This window comes from Onychomys torridus, chromosome 2 (genome assembly GCF_903995425.1).
Source record: "Onychomys torridus chromosome 2, mOncTor1.1, whole genome shotgun sequence".
Lineage (NCBI taxonomy): Eukaryota > Metazoa > Chordata > Mammalia > Rodentia > Cricetidae > Onychomys > Onychomys torridus.
The window spans coordinates 131,022,005-131,044,812 of NC_050444.1; the positions used below are offsets into that span (position 1 = coordinate 131,022,005).

The following is a 22,808-nucleotide window of genomic DNA, read 5'->3' on the forward strand; positions in this document are numbered from 1 at the left end:
CAGCCCAAGAAAATGGTATTATCCAAAATCTGGGTGTCTTCTAAAGATAGTACATATTCTAACTCTAGCAATTGGTGCTCTGTGGTGCCCAACTCTAAATGCCATTTTTCCATTTTAAAAGACCGTTGAGCAATGGCTGATTCCAGGTGTGAGACAAGAACCCACAAGGTGAAACTGAAATGTCTTTTAATTGTTAATTTTCATTTTATTTTTAAATTTAAAAATTTGTTCTTTTACATTTATTTATTTAATTTATATTTATGAGTGCTTTGCCTGCTTAAATGTATGTATACCACATGCATGGCAGGTGCCCTTGGAGGTAAGAAGAGGTAATTTCTCTGTGTAACAGCCTTGGCTGTCCTGGAACTCTGTAGATCAGGCTGGCCTCAAGATCCACTTGCCTCTGCCTCCCAGGAGTGCTGGGATCAAAGGTGTGTGCCACTACAGGGCAGGCTGCAAGATAGCTCTTAACCTTTGGCTCCCTTCTACAGAGTCCTTTTACACTGGGAGAAATTGACTTTTGCTCTAAGAGAAATGGAAAGTCACTGGAGAGCTCTGAGCAATAACAGGAATAATAGTCTACCGCTAAACAAGTACAACAGCTTTTATTGAGCTATAACTCACACGCCATGACATTTACTCTCTTACAGCATACAATCCAATGATTTTTTTTTTGTTTTGGTCGGTTTCCACAGTCATGCAACTGTCACCACTACCTAATTTTAGAATATTTTTATTATACAAAAGAAGTCCTGTACTCTTTTAACAGTCACTCCTTCCCTCATTCCCTTGTAACTGCAAATTTAGTATGTTTCTGTCCATTGCCTATTCTAAATATTTCATATTAATGTAACTATACAATGTATTTTTTATGATGGGCTTGTCATGGAGCATAACATTTTCTTTCTTTCTTTCTTTTTTTTTCGGTTTTTTGAGACAGGGTTTCTCTGTGTAGCTTTGTGCCTTTCCTGGAACTCACTCTGTAGCCCAGGCTGGCCTTGAACTCACAGTGATCTGCCTAGCTCTGCCTCCCCAGTGCTGGGATTAAAGGCGTGTGCCACCACTGCCCAGCTCTTTTTACTTTTTTCTGTATCCTCAACAAGGTTTCTGCAACTTTTTGCAGAATTTTTTGCATTTTTTGATAATCAAATGTAAATCTGAAGTTGAAGGCATGTGGGGTAAATGTAAGCATAGTTTTATGAGTATTTTGTTTTAGCTTATACAACTGTATATACAAATACATGTTATGAGTTTGATGTAAAAAAATTTTGTGCTCTATAAGTCAGGATTTAAAAGCAAGAACAAAAAGTTTGAGGGTTGGAGAGATTGGCTCAATGGCTAAGAAAGCATCTCTCTCTCTCTCTCTATTAATTTTGAGAAAGTGTCTGTCTACATAGCCCTAGTTATCCTGGAACTCACTATGTACACTGGATTGGCTTCGAATTTAGAGATCCTCCTGCCTGCTGGGATTATAGACCACAACTCCTGGAGAAGAGCCCACTTCACTTAAATTGAGGGACCTGCGTTGTTCCCGGCCTGTAACTCCAGCAACGGGATCTACAGCCCTCTTCTGGCCTCCATGGGCATTCCACTTACAAGCACAAACTTAAAGTCAGACACACACATTTAAAAATAAAATCTTAAAAAAAAATAGTCCAGAAGTCACTAATGCGACACAGGATGCTTTACCCTGAAAAAGAACTGGGCATTTTTGAGCCCTTCCCTCAAAGTAAGCAGGAGTCTGTCAAACAGAGGTTCAGGAAACGATCCAATACAATTGGTAGAGAAGCACTGTGCATGTTTTTCCTCGACGCCGAGATCGACGGCTGGGCTGGGACACCTCAAGAACAGAAAATGTGCATGGAAGGCACTAGGGGAGCCCACCAGCCTTGGTAAGCTCACCACCAGCCAGCGACTACCCAGGTCTGCAGCGCGGGCGGCTGGGAGGAGGCGGGCCCAGAGGCCGAGCACGCGCAGTAGAAGCGTAAAGGCTGCGCCTTCGGCGGTCGCACGGCCGGTCTCTAGAGCTGTCCCCGCCCCCTCCGCTGCCAGCCGCGACTGCGCGCGCAGAGCCTCTGAGGGCGCCGGCGGGAAGGGAGGCGGCGGGTAAGCAGTTCCTGCGTCCGGTGTCTGTGTCCCACAGGGTTGGGAGCGTCCCCGTGGCTGGCCCGGCCGGGAAGACGCTAGCTTCCCCGGCGCACTTGTCCTCGGCTTCCCTGCCGTCACCTCCGGAGGCCGTCTGACCGACCAAGCGTTGTCGCCGTCGCCGCAGCTTCCTCCGGTCTACAGCGCCGCGGCCTCTGCTTCCCCCCACCCCCACTGGGGAAGCCCCCAGCCGGCCCCTGCCCCTGATTTCTGCCGGCTTGGTGGTGAAATTCCTTACCAGCTTGCGCCGTCAGTGGCACCGAGTTGATTCCCTGCGTATAGTGTCGATCGGTTTAGGGAGAACGCTAGCTACAGCGTCCAACTCACGCACAAAGAGTCTCCGTTTTGACGCTCGACTGGAGTTCTGGCCCCCAACTGTCAGATGCTCTTGAGAGGAAGATCGAGGCCACCAAAACAGGTCCTCTTTAATTCCTCTGATCGTGTCCATCGTTAGTCAATAAACTGCTTTTCAAGTTGGATCTGTTGAGGCGTGCTTAGATCCCTTTGCACTACCCCAGAAGAATGCTTTTCCTGTTTGCATGTACAGTCATTTCCTATGCCACATTTTGGGATGAGGTACTCCACGGGCAGTGGGATAGAATCAGCGTTTACTGGGGAGGGTGAGAACAAACATTTCGGCTCTCTACAGCCACAGTGAATATTCAGTAAACTGTTTTGTGTAGCAGGAGGCATTTTGACTTAATGGCTGTGCGCTGATACCTTCAGTAAGACAAACGTAGGGAACCTGGCATCACACCTCAGGGGTTCAAACTCTGCTACTGGGAAAAATACAAAGTACAAACAAGCCTGACAGCCGTGCCATGTTTAGTAACATCTACAGGTCCAATTTCTGCGTGGAGGGAAATAGACTAGCTTGTAAGATGTTGGCATCATGTACATGCTGAAGTGACATTTTAGTGGTTCCCTTCAAGCCTCTCAGAAAGTTTCAAGATAGCCATGAGTATCAGTTTTATTATTATTAACACAAGGTCTCATTGTGTAGTCTTGGCTGGCCTGGAACTAAGAGATCTCCCTGCCTCTGCACCGCCACACCCAGTCCAAGCCTGTTTTTACAGATAATTTTGACTGAATGTTAAATACTGAAATTTTTTTATTTTGTGTTCATTAGTGTTTTGACTCCATGTATGAGAGTTTCAGAAGATCTGGAACTGGAGCTACAGACAATTGTGAGCTGCCATGTGGGTGCTGGGAATTGAACCCAGGGCCTCTAGAATAGCAGTCAGTGCTCTCAACCGCTGACCCACTTCTCCAGCCCCATGAAATATAAATATATATTAATGTCAGCTTACAATGGTTCGGTCAGTTTTGTTACTAATTTTCTTTCATGCCTAAATTACAAGACCTTAATCATTTTAACATTTCCTCTGCTTCATCTGCCTTTTTTTTTCTTTTGATTTTTTGAGACAGGGTTTCTCTGTGTAATGAAACTCACTTTGTAAACCAGGCAAGCCTCGAACTCACAGAGATTCACCTGCCTCTGCCTCCTAAGTGCTGGGATTAAAAGTGTGTACCATCACTGCCCAGCTTTATCTGCCTATCTTATATTGTAAGAATTCATGGTTTCTTTATTCGGTAACCTGAACTCATTCCTTTGATTCTTGTTGCAACCTATTATGTTATTTAATCTCCAACTTTCCTTTGTGACTTAAGAAATAATAAAAGGATTGGGTTTTTTTGTTATCCCATACTTCTGTGTCTACTTGAAGAGCCCAAGAGTTCTGAAAAGTCTATTGACAAGTTTATTTTTTTAAACCTATAAAGATTTAGGTTCAAGTTTCTGTACTTGAGTTACATTTTTTACAACCCGATCTGATCATTTCTATGCAATATGATATGGTAGGAACAACCCTAGGCTTAGAATAAATGAATATGAGACTGTCCATGTATTAATGCTGGAGGAAGTCTGGTAGTTTTCTTTTCTGTGGCCTGAGAGAAGATTGTCTTTTTCTTCTGATCTCTCAGTTATTATAAAAATTACAATTGAAGATGAGGCATGGTGACACAGAACTTTAATCCCAGCACTCAGAAGGCGGAAGCAGATGGTTCATTTTGAGTTTGAGGACAGTCTGGTCTACATAGTGAGTTTCTGGCTGGCTAAGACTATATGGTAAGACCTTGTCTTAAAAAAACAAAACCAAACAAAGACAACAAAAACTACAGTTGGCCTAATTTGTGAAGAGGCTAACAACTGAAGCACATGCAATCCCAGCACTAGGGTGTCAGAGGGCAGGAGGGCCATTAAAAGTTTGAGACCATTGTCTCATAAAACAAAAACCCAAGCCTTTTATTTATTTTTATTTTATTTTATTTCGGTTTTTTTGAGATAGGGTTTCTCTGTGTAGTTTTGGTACCTGTCCTGGATCTGGCTCTATGGACCAGGCTGGCCTCAAATTCACAGATATCTGCCTGCCTCTGCTGGGATAAAAGGTGTGCACCACCGCCGCCACCACCCAGCTGCCTTTTATTTCTTATTTCACAAACATTTTAAATGCTGATATATGTTGGATACCTATGGCAATAGGAGCTAGTTCCTGCCCATGAAGGGACTATCTTTCAAGAACTTTGTGTGTGTGTTTGTGTACGTGTGTGGGCTGGTATTAAGATGGCAGGGGTATCTAACAAGGTTGAGTATAATATAGGCTATAACATGGTAAGGTTAGAGTGGCCACCAAGTCTAGAGGAGAGAGAAATAGGAAAATGTTATCTGGAAAAGCTATATTTAAACAGTCCTGGGTTATAACAAAGATCTGCAAAGGCCTTGTATATTAAGGGAAGCCTACAGATAGAAAGTTTTTGGTTTTTGGGTTTTTTTTTGGTTTTTCTAGATAGGGTTACTCTGTAGCTTTGGAGGCTGTCCTGGAACTCGCTTTGTAGACCAGGCTGGCCTCGAACTCACAGAGATCCACCTGCCTCTGCTTCCTGAGTGCTGGGATTACAGGCATGCACCACCACTGCCCGGCTCAGACAGAAAGATTTTAAGCAGACATTTGGGCTGGGCACAGTTGATTTTTTAGAAATTCATTATGCTTAAAATGTTTACTTCCTGACTGTATGATACAACTTCTGCCTTGTACATTTCTTTACCCAAGGAGGGGTTTATGACTGTTCCTCATACCTTACTGCTATTTATCTTTTAGTGCCCAATTTAGTGCTTATTTCTTCATTTGATGTACACATTCCATTACCAGAAAGCAGATTAGGAGTCATGCCATACAGTTTTTAGCTCTTATTTGTTTGATATGTGTTTTATGATCCTAAATAAATGATGAGAATGTTTCATCTATATGTGAATAGAAAATATATTAACAAAAAGATCTGTTGTTTGATCTTTGTGTTTTGTTTCTCAGGGTAGAAGCAGATAATGATCAACAGTCTCTTTAATTAACCTGTGATCATCATGTCTAAGGAGGAGTGTGCTCAGGCCGGTGATAGTTCATTTTCCTCTGAGAAACATGCCCAGCTCATCTTGGCCCAAATCAATAAAATGAGAAATGGACAGCATTTCTGTGATGTACAGCTACAAGTTGGGAAGGAAACCTTTCAAGTTCATCGGCTGGTTCTGGCTGCCAGTAGTCCATACTTTGCAGCTTTGTTCTCTGGAGGAATGAAAGAATCCTCAAAAGATGTTGTACAGATTCTAGGAGTTGAAGCTGGAATCTTTCAGTTGCTTCTAGATTTCATTTACACAGGTATATCTATATATTAGTTTTTTGTTGCTGTGATAAAATATCATGACTAAAGTAACTTATTTAAGTTTGTTTCTTTGTAAAAAGTATTTTCCTTTTGTTTTTGTCTTTTGTTTGTTTGTTTGTTTTGGTTATTCAAAACAAGGTTTCTCTGTGTAGCCCTGGATGTTCTGGAACTTACTCTGTAGACCAGGCTAGCCTTGAACTCACCAAGATCCTCCTGTCTCTGCTTCCTGGGTGCTGGGGCTAAAGGCATGGGCCACAATACTCAGCTCAAACTTATAAATAAAACCAAGAGGGGTTGGGGATTTAGCTCAGTGGTAGAGCGCTTGCCTAGCAAGCACAAGGCCCTGGGTTTAATCCTCAGCTCTAAAAAAAAAAAAAAGAAAGAAAGAAAGAAAGAAAGAAAGAAAGAAAGAAAGAAAGAAAGAAAGAAAGAAAGAAGAAAAAAGAAATAAATAAAATAAATAGAACCAAGAAAATAAATTTGGGACCAATGTAGCCGGAAGTTAGTCCTTCCCGGCTGGTAGTTGGGATGAATCTCTCCTACCCAAATCCTGCAGCCACTTGGTCCCAAGTAAACACACAGAGGCTTATATTATTTACAAACCATATGGCCTGTGGGTCAGGTTTTTTGTTCCCTAGCTCTTATAACTTAACCTATTTCTATTAATCTGTTTGTTGCTGCGTGGGTTGCTCCCTGGGCCAAAGGCTGATGTCATCCCTCACCCCTCCTTCATCCTGTCTTCAGTTTGAATGTACTGCCTAACCTATCCTGCCCTGCCATAGGCCAATGCAGCTTTATTTATCAACCAATCAGAGCAACACATATTCACAGTGCACAGAAAGACATCCCACAGCAGACCAATAGTTAAATGCAGTGATTGTTATAAAAGTCTGGGAGTGGCCAGGCATGGTGGTGCACACCTTTAATCCCAGCACTCAGGAGCAGAGGCAGGAGGAGCTCTCTGAGTTCAGGGATGGCCTGGTCTACATAACAAGTTGCAGGTCAGCCAGGGGTACACAGTAAAACCCTATCTAAAGAAATAAAATGAAATAAAAATTTTTAAAAGGCTGGAGGTAGGGGTGGAGAGATGGCTCAGAGGTTAAGAGCACTGGTTGTTCTTCCAGAGGCCCTGAGTTCAATTCCTAGCACCCACATGGTGGCTCACAACCATCTGTAATGAGATCTGGCGCCCTCTTCTAGCCTGCAGACATATACATAAACAGGACACTGTATACATAATAAATAAATAAATAAACCTGCAAAAAAAAGGCTAGTGGTATAGCTTAGTAATAAAGTGCTTATCTAGTATGTTCAAAGCTCTAGGTTATCCACAGATTCTTATTTTTTTTTTAAATATGTATGTCTGTGTGAAGGTGTCAGATCCTCTGGAACTGGAGTTACAGGCAGTTGTGAGTTGCCATGTGTGTGCTGGGAATTGAACCTGGGTCCTCTGGAAGAGCAGCTAGCACTCTTAACCACTGAGCCATTTCTCCAGCCCATATCCACTGACTCTTAAAAGGGTTAAAAGTGTAAGACTTAGTGGAACATTTATTAGTTAAGAGAATTATAGTGTTTCTACTTCCTTGAATATAATTAGCTATTTGATATCCTCCAAAGTTATTACATAAATTATGAAAGTGAGGCCGAGCATGGTGGCACATAATTATAACCCCAGTTGAGAGGCAGAGGCAGAAGAATCAGGAATTCAAGGCTCAGCTACATAGTGAGTTTGAAACCCTGTCTTTTTTTTTTTTTTTTTTTTTTTTTTTTTTTTTTTTGTGGAGCTGAGGATCAAACCCAGGGCCTTTCACTTGCTAGGCAAGCACTCTACCACTGAGCTAAATCCCCAACCCCTAGACCCTGTCTTTAAAAAAAAAAAGCCAGCCAGTGGTGGCACACACCTTTAATCCCAGCACTTGGGAGGCAGAGGCTAGAGGATCTCTGTGAGTTCGAGGCCAGCCTGGTCTCCAAAGTGAGTTCTAGAAAAGGCGCAAAGCTACACAAAGAACCAAAAAAAAAAAAAAAAAAAAAAAAGGTTGGGGATTTAGCTCAGTGGTATCAGTGGTAGAGCAAGGCCCCGGGTTCGATCCTCAGCTGAAAAGAAAAAAAAAAAAAAAGAAAAGAAAATGAACATGGAGTCTTTGGGGGAAGAAATCCAAATATTCAGTTCAAATTTTTAGTATTTTCTCATATGTTATAGAGTCTTGATTATACCTCATATTAAAAGACTAATACTGACTGGGGTTGGGAATTTAGCTCAACGGTAGAGCACTTACCTAGCAAGCACAAGGCCCTGGATTCGGTCCTCAGCTCCACCAAAAAAAAAAAAAAAAAAAACAACAAACCAAAAAACACCAAACAAACAAAAAGACTAATACTGTATTGTATTTTGTCATAAATGAATATAGCAAACCTGCTTTCTCCTCCCTCCCCACTACCTCAGTAAGTTGTTAATTGCATATAATCTGTGTTAAAAGTATGAACTTTACCTGGATGTAGTGTGCACTCCTTAATCCTAGCACCCTGGATGCAAAGACAAGAAGAGAGAGAGCTGGAAGCCAGCTTGCTCCATGTAGTGAGACTGTCTCAATAAGCAAGCAAAGTGTTGGCTTTCACGTCAGTCTCTAATTTGCACTTTGCTCAATCATACACTTTTTTCAAAACATGTTTGAAGAGTTCTTCATTTTTATGTGTATGAGTTTTTACCTACATGTATGTATGTGTATCACATGTGTACAGTGCCTGCAGTGGCCGGAGAGGGCTTTGGATTTCTGTAGGAATTGGAGTTACAGGCCACTGTCAGTCATCCTGTAGGTGCTAGGAACTAAACCCTGCGTCTTCTATAAGAGCAGCAAATGCTCTGGCTGCTTAGCCATCCCTCCAGTCTTTCTGTCATATAATTTGGAGAAGAGTTACTTAAACTTCCTAATTCTGTTTACTTAATACAATATTGAGAAAATTTGTAACTACTAGCTAGGAGTATAGTGAATGTTGAATGAGTATAAAGCAACTAAAACTGTCACTGGTTTATTATAGTTGATCCATAAATGTTGTTGGTTGTTTTTTGTTTTTGTTTGTTTTGTTTTGTTTTATTTGAGATAGGGTCTCATTATACAACACTGACTATTCTAGAATTCACTTTGTAGATCAGGCTGGCCTTGAACTCACAGAGATCCTCTTGTCTCTGCCTCCCAAGTGCTGGTAGATTGAAGATATTCACCACCGCACTGACCTAGTTGTTCCATGAATGTTAAATATCATTGTCATTTAAATTTTGTGTTTTTACCATATATCCTATTTACTTAGTTTCTATTCTGCAAAAATTAGAGTATTAAGCCGGGCAGTGGTGGCACATGCCTTTAATCCTAGCACTCAGGAGGCAGAGCCAGGCGGATCTCTGTGAGTTCGAGGCCAGCCTGGTCTACAGAGTGAGTTCCAGGAAAGGCGCAAAGCTACACAGAGAAACCCTATCTCGGAAAAAAAAAAAAAAAATTAGACTATTATTGAAGTCAAGTAAAATATTAAGCTGAATGTTTGTTTTGATTTAATGACTATTTTACCTACTTCTTTCCTTAGGATTAGTGACCATAGCTGTGAACAATGTTCAGGAGTTGATTGTTGCAGCAGACATGCTACAGTTGACGGAAGTTGTTAATCTCTGCTGTGAGTTTCTGAAAGGACAAATTGATCCACAGAACTGCATTGGACTCTTCCAGTTCTCTGAGCAAATTGCCTGCCATGATCTTTTGGAATTTACAGAAAACTATATTCATGTTCATTTCTTGGAGGTTCACAGTGGAGAAGAGTTCCTGGCACTTACGAAAGATCAGCTGATCAAAATTTTACGAAGTGAGGAGCTTAGCATTGAAGATGAATACCAAGTCTTCTTAGCTGCAATGCAGTGGATTCTGAAAGACCTGGGAAAGAGAAGAAAACATGTGGTAGAAGTGTTGGATCCAATTCGATTCCCTTTATTACCATCTCAGAGGCTTTTAAAGTACATAGAAGGTAACTCTTTTACTATATATCAAATTAGTTGATCACTAAATTTTTTTTCTTTTGTGTGTTGTTTGTGTGTGCGAAGATATGTGTGGAGAAGGGGTGTGTGCATACACTTAAAGGCCAGAGGCTGACCTCAGGTGTCTTCCTCAGTTGCTCTTCACCTTATTTTTTGAGACAGGATCTTTCATTGAACCTGGAGCTTGCTGTTTCATCTAGACTGGCTAGCTAACAAGTCACAGGGTTCTTACTGGCTCCACCTCCCCAGTTCTAGGATTTCAGGCTCATGACACCATGTTGGACATTTTTACATGAGTGCTGGCGATCAAACTTAGGTCCATATACTCTGGTCAGAAGTAGTTGGCCAACTGAGACATTTCTTTAGCACCACAGTGGCTTTTTTTTTTTTTTTTTAATCTGAAATGTGATAGGTTTCTTTTGTTGTTGTTTGTACTTTCAAGACAGGGTTTCTCTGTGTAGCCTTGGCTATCCTGGAACTTGTTTTGTAGATCAGGCTGGCCTCGAACTCACAGAGATCTGCTTGCCTCTGCCTTGAAAATGCTGAGATTCGGGCTGGAGAGATGGCTCAGAGGCTAAGAGCTCCGACTGCTCTTCCAAAGGTCCTGAGTTCAATTCCCAGCACCCACTTGGTGGCTCACAACCATCTGTAATGAGATCTGACACCCTCTTCTGTGTACATAATAAATAAATAAATAAATCTTTAAAAAAAAAGAAAAAGAAAATGCTGAGATTCAAAGCATGCACTGCTACCACCCAGCTGGTTTTGTTTGTTTGTTTGTTTATTTGTTTTCAGTTTTTCCAGAGAGAGTTTCTCCATGTAGTTTTGGTGCCTGTCCTGGATCTCACTCTGTAGACCAGGCTGGCCTCGAATTCACAGAGATCCACCTGGCTCTGCCTCCCAAGTGCTGGGATTAAAGGCGTGTACCACCACCACTTGGCTTAACTTGAGTTTTATATTGCTTGTATTATGGTTTCTGTGTAAACTTTGAATCATCTTCCAGTTCTAAGCATTTTCTTCTTTGTTTTTCCCATTGTTGGAGATTTTTTGTTTTAAGGTGTAGTTTAGGCTGGCTGAAATTGACAATCTTACTGGTGGGGTTTCTAGGTCTAAAGTAACAACAGCAGAAAGGAAACACACACACACACACACACACACACACACACACACACTATAAAAAGGAAATAAATATTTAAAGACCACAATAACCTAGCAGCTGGTTTTGGACTGTATAGTCCATAGTATAGCAAAAACCAACCACCTAATGATAAATTACCCAGAGTTAGCCACCCAGGAATAATCAGTTTGACACAGCACAGGTGGCTCTTGCATGTAATACCTAGCACTTGGGCTGACACAGGAGGATTGCCATTTGAGGTGAGATTGATTTACATAGAGTTACAGTCCAGTGTGGGATATAATGCAAGACTATCTTAAAACAATAACAACACTCTGGGTATGGCACATACTTTTAATTTCAGCACTCAAGAGGCAGAGGTAGATGTATCTCTGAGTTGGAGGCCAGCCTGATCTACAGAGTGAGTTCCAAGACAGCCAGGGCAACACAGGGAAACCCCCCCCCCCCCCCAAAAAAAATTACAGTTTTAATTTTAAACAGTAACAACTCTCTGCTAAGAAAAATTAGGCACTTAGTATTTTTCTTTTTCTTTCCATCATCTTTTCTGTCAAGACCTTCAAGGTTTATAGCCATTATTTATATTTATGTTTGCAATCATGGATCCCTTGGCTCTATGCCCTTATCTCTGTATTCAGATAGTTTTGATGCCAACAGATTATCAGTTGTAGTTTGTGTTTAAGACAGGATCACATATAGCTGGGGTTGGTCATTAACTCAATATATAGCCAAGAATGACCTCACACTTCTGTTCCTCCTGACTCCATCTCTCAAGTGCTGGATTACAGGCAAGTGATACCAGACCCAGCTTTAAGTATGGTGCTTCCATTACCATATTTTCCTTTTTTATTTATTGTTTGAGTTGTCCGGCGGATGAAAAATTTATTTTTACTATTTTAAATTTTGTTTTTTGTTTTGTTTTTTGTTTTTTGGTTTTTCAAGACAGGGTTTCTCTGTGTAGATTTGTGCCTTTCCTGGAACTCACTTGGTAGCCCAGGCTGGCCTCGAACTCACAGAGATCCGCCTGGCTCTGTTTCCCGAGTGCTGGGATTAAAGGCGTGCGCCACCACTGCCCGGCCCCTATTTTAAATTTTTATGTGTGTATTTTGCCTGCACGTATGTCTATGTACCATGTGTATGCCTGGTGCCTGAGGAGAAAAAAAGAGGAGGGTCAGATCCTCTGGAACTGGAGTTACAGATAGTTATGAGCTCCCATGTGGGTTCTAAAAACTGAACTTGGTCCTTTGAAAAAAATATCAAGTGTTCTTAAGTGTTGAGCTCCACAGGTTGACTGGACTTTTTTTCACTTTGGTTTTGTTTGTTTTTTTTGTGTCCCCTCCCTCCCCCCCTCCGGGAGCTGAGGACCGAACCCAGGGCCTTGTGCTTACTAGGCAAGAGCTCTACCACTGAGCTAAATCCCCAACCCGGACTTTGCTTTCTTTTTTAAATCATATCTTCTTTCTTTTTGAAATTCTTCTGAGTGTGGATGCATTTGTATAATCCCAGTACACAGACAGCAAAGACAGAAGAATCAACTGTAAATTTGAGGCCAGCCTAGACTACTTAGTGAGTTCTAGGCCAACCTGGACGAAAAAGTGAGGTCCTGTCTCAAACAAACAAAAACTTCTTAAAAAAACAAACAAAATAAGATTACTTTGGGGAAGTTTTTTATGTGAAATTTCTGTATACTTTTAAATATCTTTTGGGAGACATCTTTTTTTTTTTTTTTTTTTTTTTTTTTTTTTTTTTTAGCTGAGGATCGAACCCAGGGCCTTGCACTTGCTAGGCAAGCACTCTACCACTGAGCTAAATCCCCAACCTTGGGAGACATCTTTTATAAACTCTGTGTGTGTGTGTGTGTGTGTGTGTGTGTGTTGCCTATGTCTGTGCCTTTGGAAGCCAGAAAACATTCCTGATCCCCTGGAACTGGGGTTACAGACAGTTGTGAGCTGCCATGTGGGTGCTGAGAATCAAATCTGGTTCCTTTGGAAGAGCAGCCAGTGCTCTTAACCATTGAGCCATCCCTCCACTCTACCCTCTTTTTGAGATAAGGTCTCGATTATCCTAGGCTGGCCTTAATCTCATTATGTAACCAAGGATGACCTGGAACTTCTTATCCTCCAGCCTCTACCTCCCAAGTGCTAGGATTACAGGTGGGCACTACCAGAACCAGTCTAAAAGTCCTTGGGTATGATTGGGTAGGCTGCTTCTGCCCAAGGATACTTAGATGAGGTGGTACACTTGAGATGAAAGTCAACCAGTGTCCTGTTAGTCAATCTGTACCTTTTGTCTTCTCTGAAAGAGCAGTATTTTCTGATTTTCATGAAGAACTAGTAAGGGGCTGGGCAGTGGTGGCGCACACCTTTAATCCCAGCACTCGGGAGATCTCTGTGAGTTTGAGGCCAGCCTGGGCTACAGAGTGAGTTCCTGGAAAGGCACAAAGCTACACAGAGAAACCCTGTCTCGAAAAGACCCCCCACACACGCAAAAAAAAGGAAACAGTGAGAATTGAAACAGGCATATATACATGGTGCACAGACATGTATGTAGACAAAACACCAGTACACATAAATAAAATTAACTGTAAAAATTTAAAAAGTTTTTTGTTTCTTGCTTTGTCTTATTATTTTTGAAGGTTTATAACATAAATGTATTTTCTTTTTGTTATTAGATTTTATGAAAAAGCATGTGACTTTTAAAGCCTTTTATTAGATAAGGGTGTTGTTTAGTGTTGGGGCTTGAACCCAGATACTCACACGTTAGCCAAATACCTTCCCACTGAACCTGGCCCTGTAATTATGAACTTAGTTCATTTTACCATCTTTATTTGGAAAACATTATACATGTATTTGCAATTTTTTGTTGTTGTTTTTCGAGACAGGGTTTCTACTCACTACATAGACCAGGCTGGCCTCCGATTCACAGAAATCTGTCTGCCTCTGACTCCCGAGTGCTAGGATTAAAGGCATGTGCCACCACTGCCCAGCTGGTATTGTTTTTAAAAATCTCTTTAAAAAGCTTTTAAATTGCATATTTGAGTGTGTGTGTGTGTGTGTGTGTGTGTGTGTGAGTGTGTGTGTGTGTGTGTATGTGTGTGGTGTGTGTGTGAGTGTGTGTGTGTGTATGTGTGTGTGTGTGTGGTGTGTGTGAGTGTGTGTGTGTGTGTGTGTGTGTGTGTGTGTGTGTGTGGTGTGTGTGTGAGTGTGTGTGTGTGTGTGTGGTGTGTGTGTCGGGGGAGGAGGGTACTCCAGTACACCTCAGCATGGTCAGCAGACAATTTGAGGAGTTGGCTCTCTTCTTCCACCATGTACGTCCCTGGAGCAAACTGAGTTCTCCAGGCTTGGCAACAACAAATGCCTATTGAGCCTTCTCACTGGCTTTTTAAAAACATTTTGATAGATTTAAGGAAAGTATATTCCTTAGTAGCAGTGATAAAAACATTATTTTCTATTGTAAGAGACATACTGTTGTTTGATAATGAAGTTTGGTTTTTTTTTTTTTAAGGATTTATTTTATCTAAATAATGTGTATGTCTGTGTGGGTATGTGCATGTGAGTGTGGGTGCCTCTAGGATATGGGTGTCCGTGGATGTGGAACTCTTTGAGATGAGTTCACAAACTGGGAACCGAACTTAGGTCTTTTTCCAGAGCAGTACACTCCCTTAACCCTTTCTCCAACACCAATGATGAGGGTATTTTCCTTGTTGTTTTTAGTTGCTGTTTTTTGTTTTGTTTTATCTGTTTTTATTTTTGAAACTGGGTTAGATCGTGCTGACCTAGAATTTGAAGAGAACCTAATGCTTCTGCCTCCTGAGTGTTGGGATTAACAGCTTGTGTTACTGTGACTGACCAGGAAATGTATCTTTTCAGTAATATCTAATAGTCTTTTAAAACATTGTCTTTTTAAATACTGTTTAGGAGTATCTGACTTTAATCTTCGAGTTGCGTTGCAAACACTTTTGAAAGAATATTGTGAGGTCTGCAAGTCTCCCAAAGAGAACAAGTTTTGTAGTTTTCTACAGACATCCAAAGTTCGACCTCGGAAGAAAGCGAGAAAATACCTGTATGCAGTAGGTAAGAAAATCTGAAAAATAATAGAAATTATTATCAGGATAAGAGGTTTTTAATAGTTTGTTATTACTATGCGGGTATTACTAATATGCAAATACACAGAAAAAAAAACAGAGAAACTCTGTCTGGAAAACAAAACAAAACAAAAACTGTAGGTATTTATGCCTGAGATGAAACTGAGTTCTACTTAGGCAAGAGATGTGCTTCTGTTTATAAAGCAAAAAAATAACAGGGTTGGGGATTTAGCTCAGTGATAGAGCGCTTGCCTAGCAAGTGCAAGGCCCTGAGTTCGGTCCTCAGCTCCAGGGGGAAAAATAAAAGCACAGTGACTCCTGTAGGCACACCAAACAAAACCAGATAATCTAGGGAAAGATAACTTGGGCCCATGGAAACAGTGTCATGGTTTGTGGCAAATTTGGAAGCAACCTTCCTACAAAGGCTACCGGGCAGAGAATCTGTCTGAGGCTGTATCCTTCCCAGACTGTAACTAATAAAAAGTAAATAAATAAAAGTGGGGGTTGGGGATTTAGCTCAGTGGTAGAGCACTTGCCTAGCAAGTACAAGGCCCTGGGTTTGATCCTCAGCTCCAAAAAAAAAAAGTGGATTTATGGGCTGGAGAGTTGGCTCAGTGGTTAAGCACACTTGTTTCGAAAGACCTGGGTTTGATTCCCAGCAACCACATGGAGGCTCACTGCCTCCTCGAACACCAAGCACACATATGGTGCACAGATGCAGACACATGAAATAATAAAAACAAATCTTAAAAAAAATTTTGTGCTGGGCAGTGGTGGCGCACACCTTTAATCCTAGCACTTGGGAGGCAGAGGCAAGCGGATCTCTGTGAGTTTGTGGCCAGCCTGGTCTACAAAGTAAGTTCCAGGACAGCCAGGACTGTTACACAGAGAAACCCTATCTCCAGGGAAAAAAAATTCTCTTCTGTGAAATGTGGCCTAGCACGCTTAAAAAAAGGGGGGGGGGCTTTTATAAGCCAGACATGTTGGTACAAGACTTTTAGTCCCAGCACTAAGAAGGTAGAGGCAGGCAGATCTCTGTGAGTTCGAGGCCATGTACACAGCCAGGGCTATGTAGAGAGACCCTGTCCCAAAAAATTTTCAAAAGTGGATTTGTATAAAAATAATATCAGAGGAACATGTCAAAATTTATAATTTATTTAATTTAATTTATTTATTTATTCATTTATTTATTTATTTTTGAGCTGAGGCTTGAACCCAGGGCCTTGCACTTGCTAGGCAAGCACTCTACCACTGAGCTAAATCCCCAACCCCCAAATTTATAATTTTAAACTATTAAAGTTAATAGATATAAGAGCCAGGCAGCTCTTTGTGAGCTCGAGGCCAGCCTGGTCTACAGAGTGAGATCCAGGAAAGGCACCAAAACTACATAGAGAAACCCTGTCTCGAAAAACAAAACAAAACAAAAAAACCCAAAAAGAAAAAAAAAAAGTTGATAGATATAGAATGTATGGTTGTCCAGCAATCTAGATATACTATATATACTATAGTTTCTATATAATAGTTTATGTATAATATAACTCATAATTATACATAATTACATTTTTTTTCCCCAGAGCTGGGGACTGAACTCAGGGCCTTGTTCTTGCTAGACAAGCGCTCTACCACTGAGCTAAATCCCCCACTCCCTTTTTTTTTTTTTTTTGGTTTTTGAGACAGGGTTTCTCTGTGTAGCTTTCCACCTTTCCTGGAACTTGCTTTGGAGACCAGGCTGGCCTTGAACTTACAGAGATCTACCTGCCTCTGCCTCCTGAGTGCTGGGATTAAAGGTGTGCACCACCACTGCCCACATAATTAATTTTATGCATATTTTTCATATTATAATATGTAAACAGTCTTTTGGAGTACATATTATAGTTTGTTTTTTTTTTTTTTTTTTTTTTTTACTGATTGGATGTGCAGGGAAAATATGGATTTCAACACATTACTCTTTTGCTGTTTTATTTTGTGAGACAGAGTTTCTATGAATAGTCTTGGTTGTCCTGGAGCTCACTATGTAGACCAGGCTGGCCTGAAACTCAGAGAGCCACCTGCCTCTACGCATGCTGGGCTTAAAGGTGTGCACCACCACCACTCAGCTTTTGCTCTAGTTGTTAGAAGCTTATTGTCTGTATGATCTATGTATGTGCATGCACATGCCATGGTGCATATGTGGAGCTCAGAGAACAACATTTGTAGAGTGAGTTATTTCTTCCATCTTAATGTGGGTTCTAGGGATTGAATTCAGGTTTTCAGGCTTATGTGATAAATGCCTTTACCAATTGACCATCTCACCATCCCTCAACCACTTTATTTTTTAGATATATTTCTTACTTTTAATGATATGTATATGTATGTGTATCTCTGTGTGGGAATGTGCATGTGTGAGTACAGGAACTTGCAAACTTCAGAAGAGGGCGTCAGATTTCTGGAATTACAGGTGGTTCCCAGTCCTTTGCAATAATACGCACACAACCACTGAGCAATCTCACCATCCTCTCAATGTATTACTTTTTAAAAAATAATTATGTATTTATTTTTATTTTATGTGTATTGGTGTTTTGCCTACATGCATGTCTGTGTGAGGGTGTCAGATCCCTGCAACTGGTGTTACAGACAGCCATAGGTGCCATATGGATGCTGGGAATTGAACCCAGGTCCCCTGGAAGAGTAGCCAGTGCTCTTAACCATTGAACCATCTCTCTAGCCCCATCAATGCACTATTTTTAATTGGGACATATAAAAATCATAATGAAACTTTATAATTAGACAAAGAATATTGCCTAGACTTATATTTTATATAGCTTTCTATTATCACTGATCATATGGTAAAACACTGAGGATAACCTACTCATTGTATGCAAGCCGTAATTTTCCAAGACTTGGCATAGTTGAGAATTACATATTTTATATACTATTTATATAGAGGTGACAGGCTCTAAGCTGTATAAATGTTTAGATACAGGGGACTAGATTTTCTTTATTACTGACATTTTCATATTTAGCAATAAATGGTTTGCTATGTATTTTTTTCTTCTCTGTCTAGGTGGATATACACGGTTGCAGGGGGGCCGTTGGAGTGATAGCAGAGCCCTCAGCTGTGTAGAACGTTTTGATACCTTTAGCCAGTACTGGACTACTGTATCTTCGCTTCATCAGGCTCGATGTGGACTTGGAGTAGCGGTTTTGGGAGGGATGGTCTATGCTATTGGAGGTAACAATAATAATATCTCATTTCTTTCATTAATCTACTGCTGCAGGCCATAGGAATATATCATAAGAACTCAGCTGGTTATGGCAAAGTCACTACCTGGAGGGATCAAGGAATTTCTCCAGAGGAAGCCAAATTCCAAGGAGCTTTTGGTGTTATTTGGCTTGTTGTATATCAGCTATATTCTGTTATGTAAATCATCCCAATTGATTTTTCCCTTTGAAAGTCTAACAGTGTAGACTGATCACTCTCTGGACATACACATTCAAGGTATTTGGAGAACAGCCTCGGGAAAGGCTTCCTCTGGAATCAGATATCTCCCTTGGCCACTTTCAAGGACTAGCAGTAATAACAGTCCACATGCACGTCTCCTGATTCAAGGTAAATTCTGCTAGGAGACACCGCCTAGTCAGGTGGACGTTAAGTAATAGCTTTACACAATTGAGCTTGGACCCTTCTTTCTTACAGCCTTACTAACTTTATAGACCTCTAACCCCTTACCTAACCACTTCTAGGAATATTTAGACAACCTTCTGCACTGACAGCCATGCTCAGCATGAACTCCAGTTCAAGCCTTCCTGTAATTATCATCATTAGCAGCATCTGGCCAGGTCCATCCCTGGATGGAGGAAAGTACCTTATCACAGATACCTCTGTACTCTCTAAGAACAGACTTAGGCATCCAGACTCCCCGTTTGAGAAAGCCTGGCGGATGTGCCAATTAAGCTTAACTTCCGGGCTGGAGGGATGGCTCAGTGGTTAAGAGTACTGGCTGCTCTTCCAGAGGACCCGGGTTCTATTCCCAGCACCTACATGGCAGCTCACAACTGTCTGTAACTCTAGTTCCAGGGGGTTTGACACCATTACACCAATGCACACAAAATAAAGTTAAATAAAAAAAAATTTTTTTTTAATGTTTAACTTCCTTCTTTCCCAAATCTTACCTCTAGCTACAGATCTCCCTTTAACTGTCACCAGAGGCATCTAGCTGTATGTAGGTTGCCTAGCGACCGAGCACACTTTCCTCCACCCTGCAGAAAAACAGCAGATAGCTTGGACAGATAGGAGCCACAGGAAAAAAGAAGACAATTTTATTTTCTCCCATTGACCTAGCAACTTATAGATTATTAACATTTTGTACCAATCATGTTTAAGATTATAGTTGATCACATAAGATCCCTCTTTTTAGATATTACCCGGATTTAGCCTTTAGTTAATTCATTAGTCATTTCCCTTTTGGGTTGCAAATGATAATTAACAATTACTGTCCCTCTATATCATTCTTATCACCCCTCCATTTGACCTTGGAAGCCTGTCTTTGCACTACCAAGGGATTACTGCTTGTAAGTGTATATACACCAGGACTTAGGACGGAGAAGAGAAAAGAGAATGGAAGAACTAGATAGGTAAGAAATTGAGAGGAACAAACTGAGATGGGGAAGAACTAGATTGGAGGACTAGAAGAGAGTACTAGAGGAATGAGATGGAAGATGAGGAAGAGCCAGATGGGGAAGTACTAGCTGGGTAAGAACAAGGTGAAAAGGACCTAGATGAGGAAGAATTAAGATGGGAGAATTAAGATAGAACTTAGAGGGAACAGTACATAAATATAGAGAGAAATCAGGCAATAAAGGAACTAGGCACAAGAACAGAACTGAAGCTGTGTATATAGGATGTTATGCCAGAGGAATTAAAGCAAGTGGACTATAGAGTTTGGTGTGCTGAGATTCTATTTCCCAAAAATAGTCCTCACTGTTAGTAGTCTTCTCTCCTGAGCCCCTGGGATGTATAATATATTAAGGCTGGTCCCGCTAATATTATACAAGAATCTACTTGGCTACTGTTACGCCTGTGTCATAAGCTCCCCAGAGACCACCAGTAGTCTGAGTTCATATGCAAAAACAAAGAGCCTTTATTGCAAGCTCAAGCTTTGGGTCTCCCTCCGTCCAACACAGAGGTTGGATTAGGGAGAGCCTTGAGCTCAATTGAGGTAGATTTATTTTATTTTATTTTTTTCAGAGCTAAGGACCGAACCCATGGCTTTGTGCTTGCTAGGCAAGAGCTTTACCACTGAGCTAAATCCTCAACCCCAGAGGTAGATTTTTAAGGAGTAAAGAATGGGGGGCTAGAGGAATTCTGGATTCAGATGGGGGTTATACTCCTGATTGAGTAGGAGTGGGGCAATAGAAGTCTTGATAAACATGGATTGGTACTGGTGTTGTTGCAAGGACATTGGCAACTTATATACAGATTATGTAAGCTATTCTTTATGTTCTAAAGCATCTAGTACTTGCTTGTCTCAATTCTGATTGGTCCCCCATAGGGCACAGTTTGTGGCTTTTCCTGGTTATTGTAATGGTGAGGCCTAGTCCCAGCATTGTTAGTCTGCAGCCTGTCATGGCTGCACTAATGTTAAGGTAGGCCTCTTCAGCTACATTGTATATGTGCACCCCCCTGCAGCTATGTATTGTACCATCTTCACTCTTCTTTGTTTCCTCCCTTCTCCATGAGGTGTTTTAATGAAAAATTATTTACTTGTAAAATGTAATAACCATCTCTTTGAACTTGACCTATATATACTTCATATTTAACATGTGTGTATTTTCTCCAAAATCTGTATTTTCCTCCCATAATTTGCCATATACTGGATGATAGTGATGATTTGCCTAGTGTGTCAGAACAAAGCTTTAAACATCCTTTTTTGTTCCTTCAGTCCTGAGTGATTTATCCTGGGGCCTCACGTATGTGAGGCAACCACTGCCACTGGGCTAAATCCTCCCTCAGAACTTCAGTCATCCTCCACGTTGTCTTCCTTTCACACCTATGGCCAGTCCATCGGTATTTATGTCGATATATGTGCTTCAACGTTATAATCCCTGAATCGTGATGGGTCTATTTTTATCTCCAAAGTCTGCGGCTGCATCATGAATATGATCATGTTATTGTCCTATTTTCTTTTTGCTGTTGTTGTATGTTTGTTTTTGAGACAGGGTTTTGTAGATGTAATTCTGAACAGTTTTATTAAATAAGAAACACAGAGCCAAATGCAGAGTTAAAAGCCCAAGCCTGAGCCACTTGAGTTGGCAATCTGGCTGCAAGTAGCTCCAGCTACAGGTAACCTCTTGTAGCTACAGTGGGTCGGGCCTGGGGCCTAGAATGAGCTGGGCTGCTGAGGTGGGCAGCTGGTTTTTAATGAATTCTTGCCACATGGGCACCAAGTGTAGATGTAATTCTGAATGTTTTTATTAAATAAGAAACACAGAGCCAAATGCAGAGTTAAAAGCCCAAGAGGTCAGAGCAGCAGCCAAGAGCTAAGACCAAGATAGCCTTCTTACCCCTCACTGTCTGTCATCCTTCCCCACACAAAGAGACCTACTTCCTGTGTGTCTATCTTTTTTTTTTTTTTTGGGTTTTTCGAGACAGGGTTTCTCTGTATAGCCTTGCACCTTTCCTGGAACTTGTTTTGGAGACCAGGCTCACAGATATCTGCCTCCCGAGTGCTGGGATTAAAGGCGTGTGCCACCACCGCACGGCAAAATGTCAGTTTTCTTTTTTTCTTTTTGGATTTATTTATTTATTATGTATACAGAAGAGGGCACCAGATCTCATTACAGATGGTTGTTAGCCACCATGTGGTTGCTGGGAATTGAACTTAGGACCTCTGGATGAACAGTTGGTGCTCTTAACCTCTGAGCCATCTCTCAATCTTTGTGTCTGTCTTTTTATTGACTTTCTGTTCTGCCTTCTCATTGGTTGTAAACCCATCCACATGAACTCCTTGTCACTGCCTGTCTATACAGACCTCCAGGTCTCTATGGTTAGTATTGAGATTAAAGGCGTGAGTCTCCATGCTGGCTGTGTCTTTGAACACAAAGAGATCTGCCTGTCATGTGATCAGGATTAAGGGCGTGTGCCACCCCTGCCAGACTTCTGCTAAATGGCTTGTTATTAGCTCTGCCCCCCAGGCACTTTCATTTAACATAAAATCACATTTCAGCACAAATAAAATATTACCATAGGGTTTCTCTGTGTAGCTCTGGCTGTCCTAGAACTCACTCTGTAGACCAGGCTGGCCTCGAACTCACAGAGATCCACCTGCCTCTCGAGTGCTGGGGTTAAAGGCGTGCACACCGCCTGTTTTGTCCTATTTTCAACCCTGGAATGACGCCCTCTTGACTGCTGAAATAAAACCCAGTTTTGGGCTGAAGGTACAGCTCAGTTGATATGGTGCTTGTTCAGTGTGCAGGAGCCCTGGGCTCTCAGCATTACGTAAATCACAAATGGTAACTGGTCTGTAATCACATCAAGAGGTCATTCTCAGCAGCACAGGTAGTGTGAGGCCAGCCAGGGCTACAGGAGACCCATCTCAAAAAAGAAAAAAAAAGAAAGGGAGGAGGAGCCAGAGAGATGGCTCAGCAGTAAAAGAACTGGCTGCCTTTCTAGGGCCCAGGCTCTGTTCCCAGCATCCACATGGTGGCTAACAACCTCCTGAAATTCCAGTTTA

At 41.4% G+C, this 22,808-nt stretch overlaps 1 protein-coding gene across 4 annotated transcripts in view; it reads left to right on the forward strand.

The window, feature by feature from the left end:
• Positions 1-2,002: 2,002 nt before the first annotated feature.
• LOC118578366 (intracisternal A particle-promoted polypeptide) overlaps positions 2,003-22,808 on the forward strand; it is a 39,880-nt gene continuing 19,074 nt past the window's right edge. Inside the window, exons 1-5 of one of the 4 annotated variants that reach the window (XM_036179259.1) lie at positions 2,003-2,563; positions 5,514-5,855; positions 9,436-9,867; positions 14,930-15,085; positions 18,140-18,307. In XM_036179259.1, coding sequence (XP_036035152.1) covers positions 5,564-5,855; positions 9,436-9,867; positions 14,930-15,085; positions 18,140-18,307 — 1,048 coding nt within the window. In that variant the 5' untranslated portion in view covers positions 2,003-2,563; positions 5,514-5,563. The remainder of the gene's footprint in view (positions 2,564-5,513; positions 5,856-9,435; positions 9,868-14,929; positions 15,086-18,139; positions 18,308-22,808) is intronic. The other 3 variants (XM_036179261.1, XM_036179260.1, XM_036179262.1) reach the window with 3 other exon arrangements.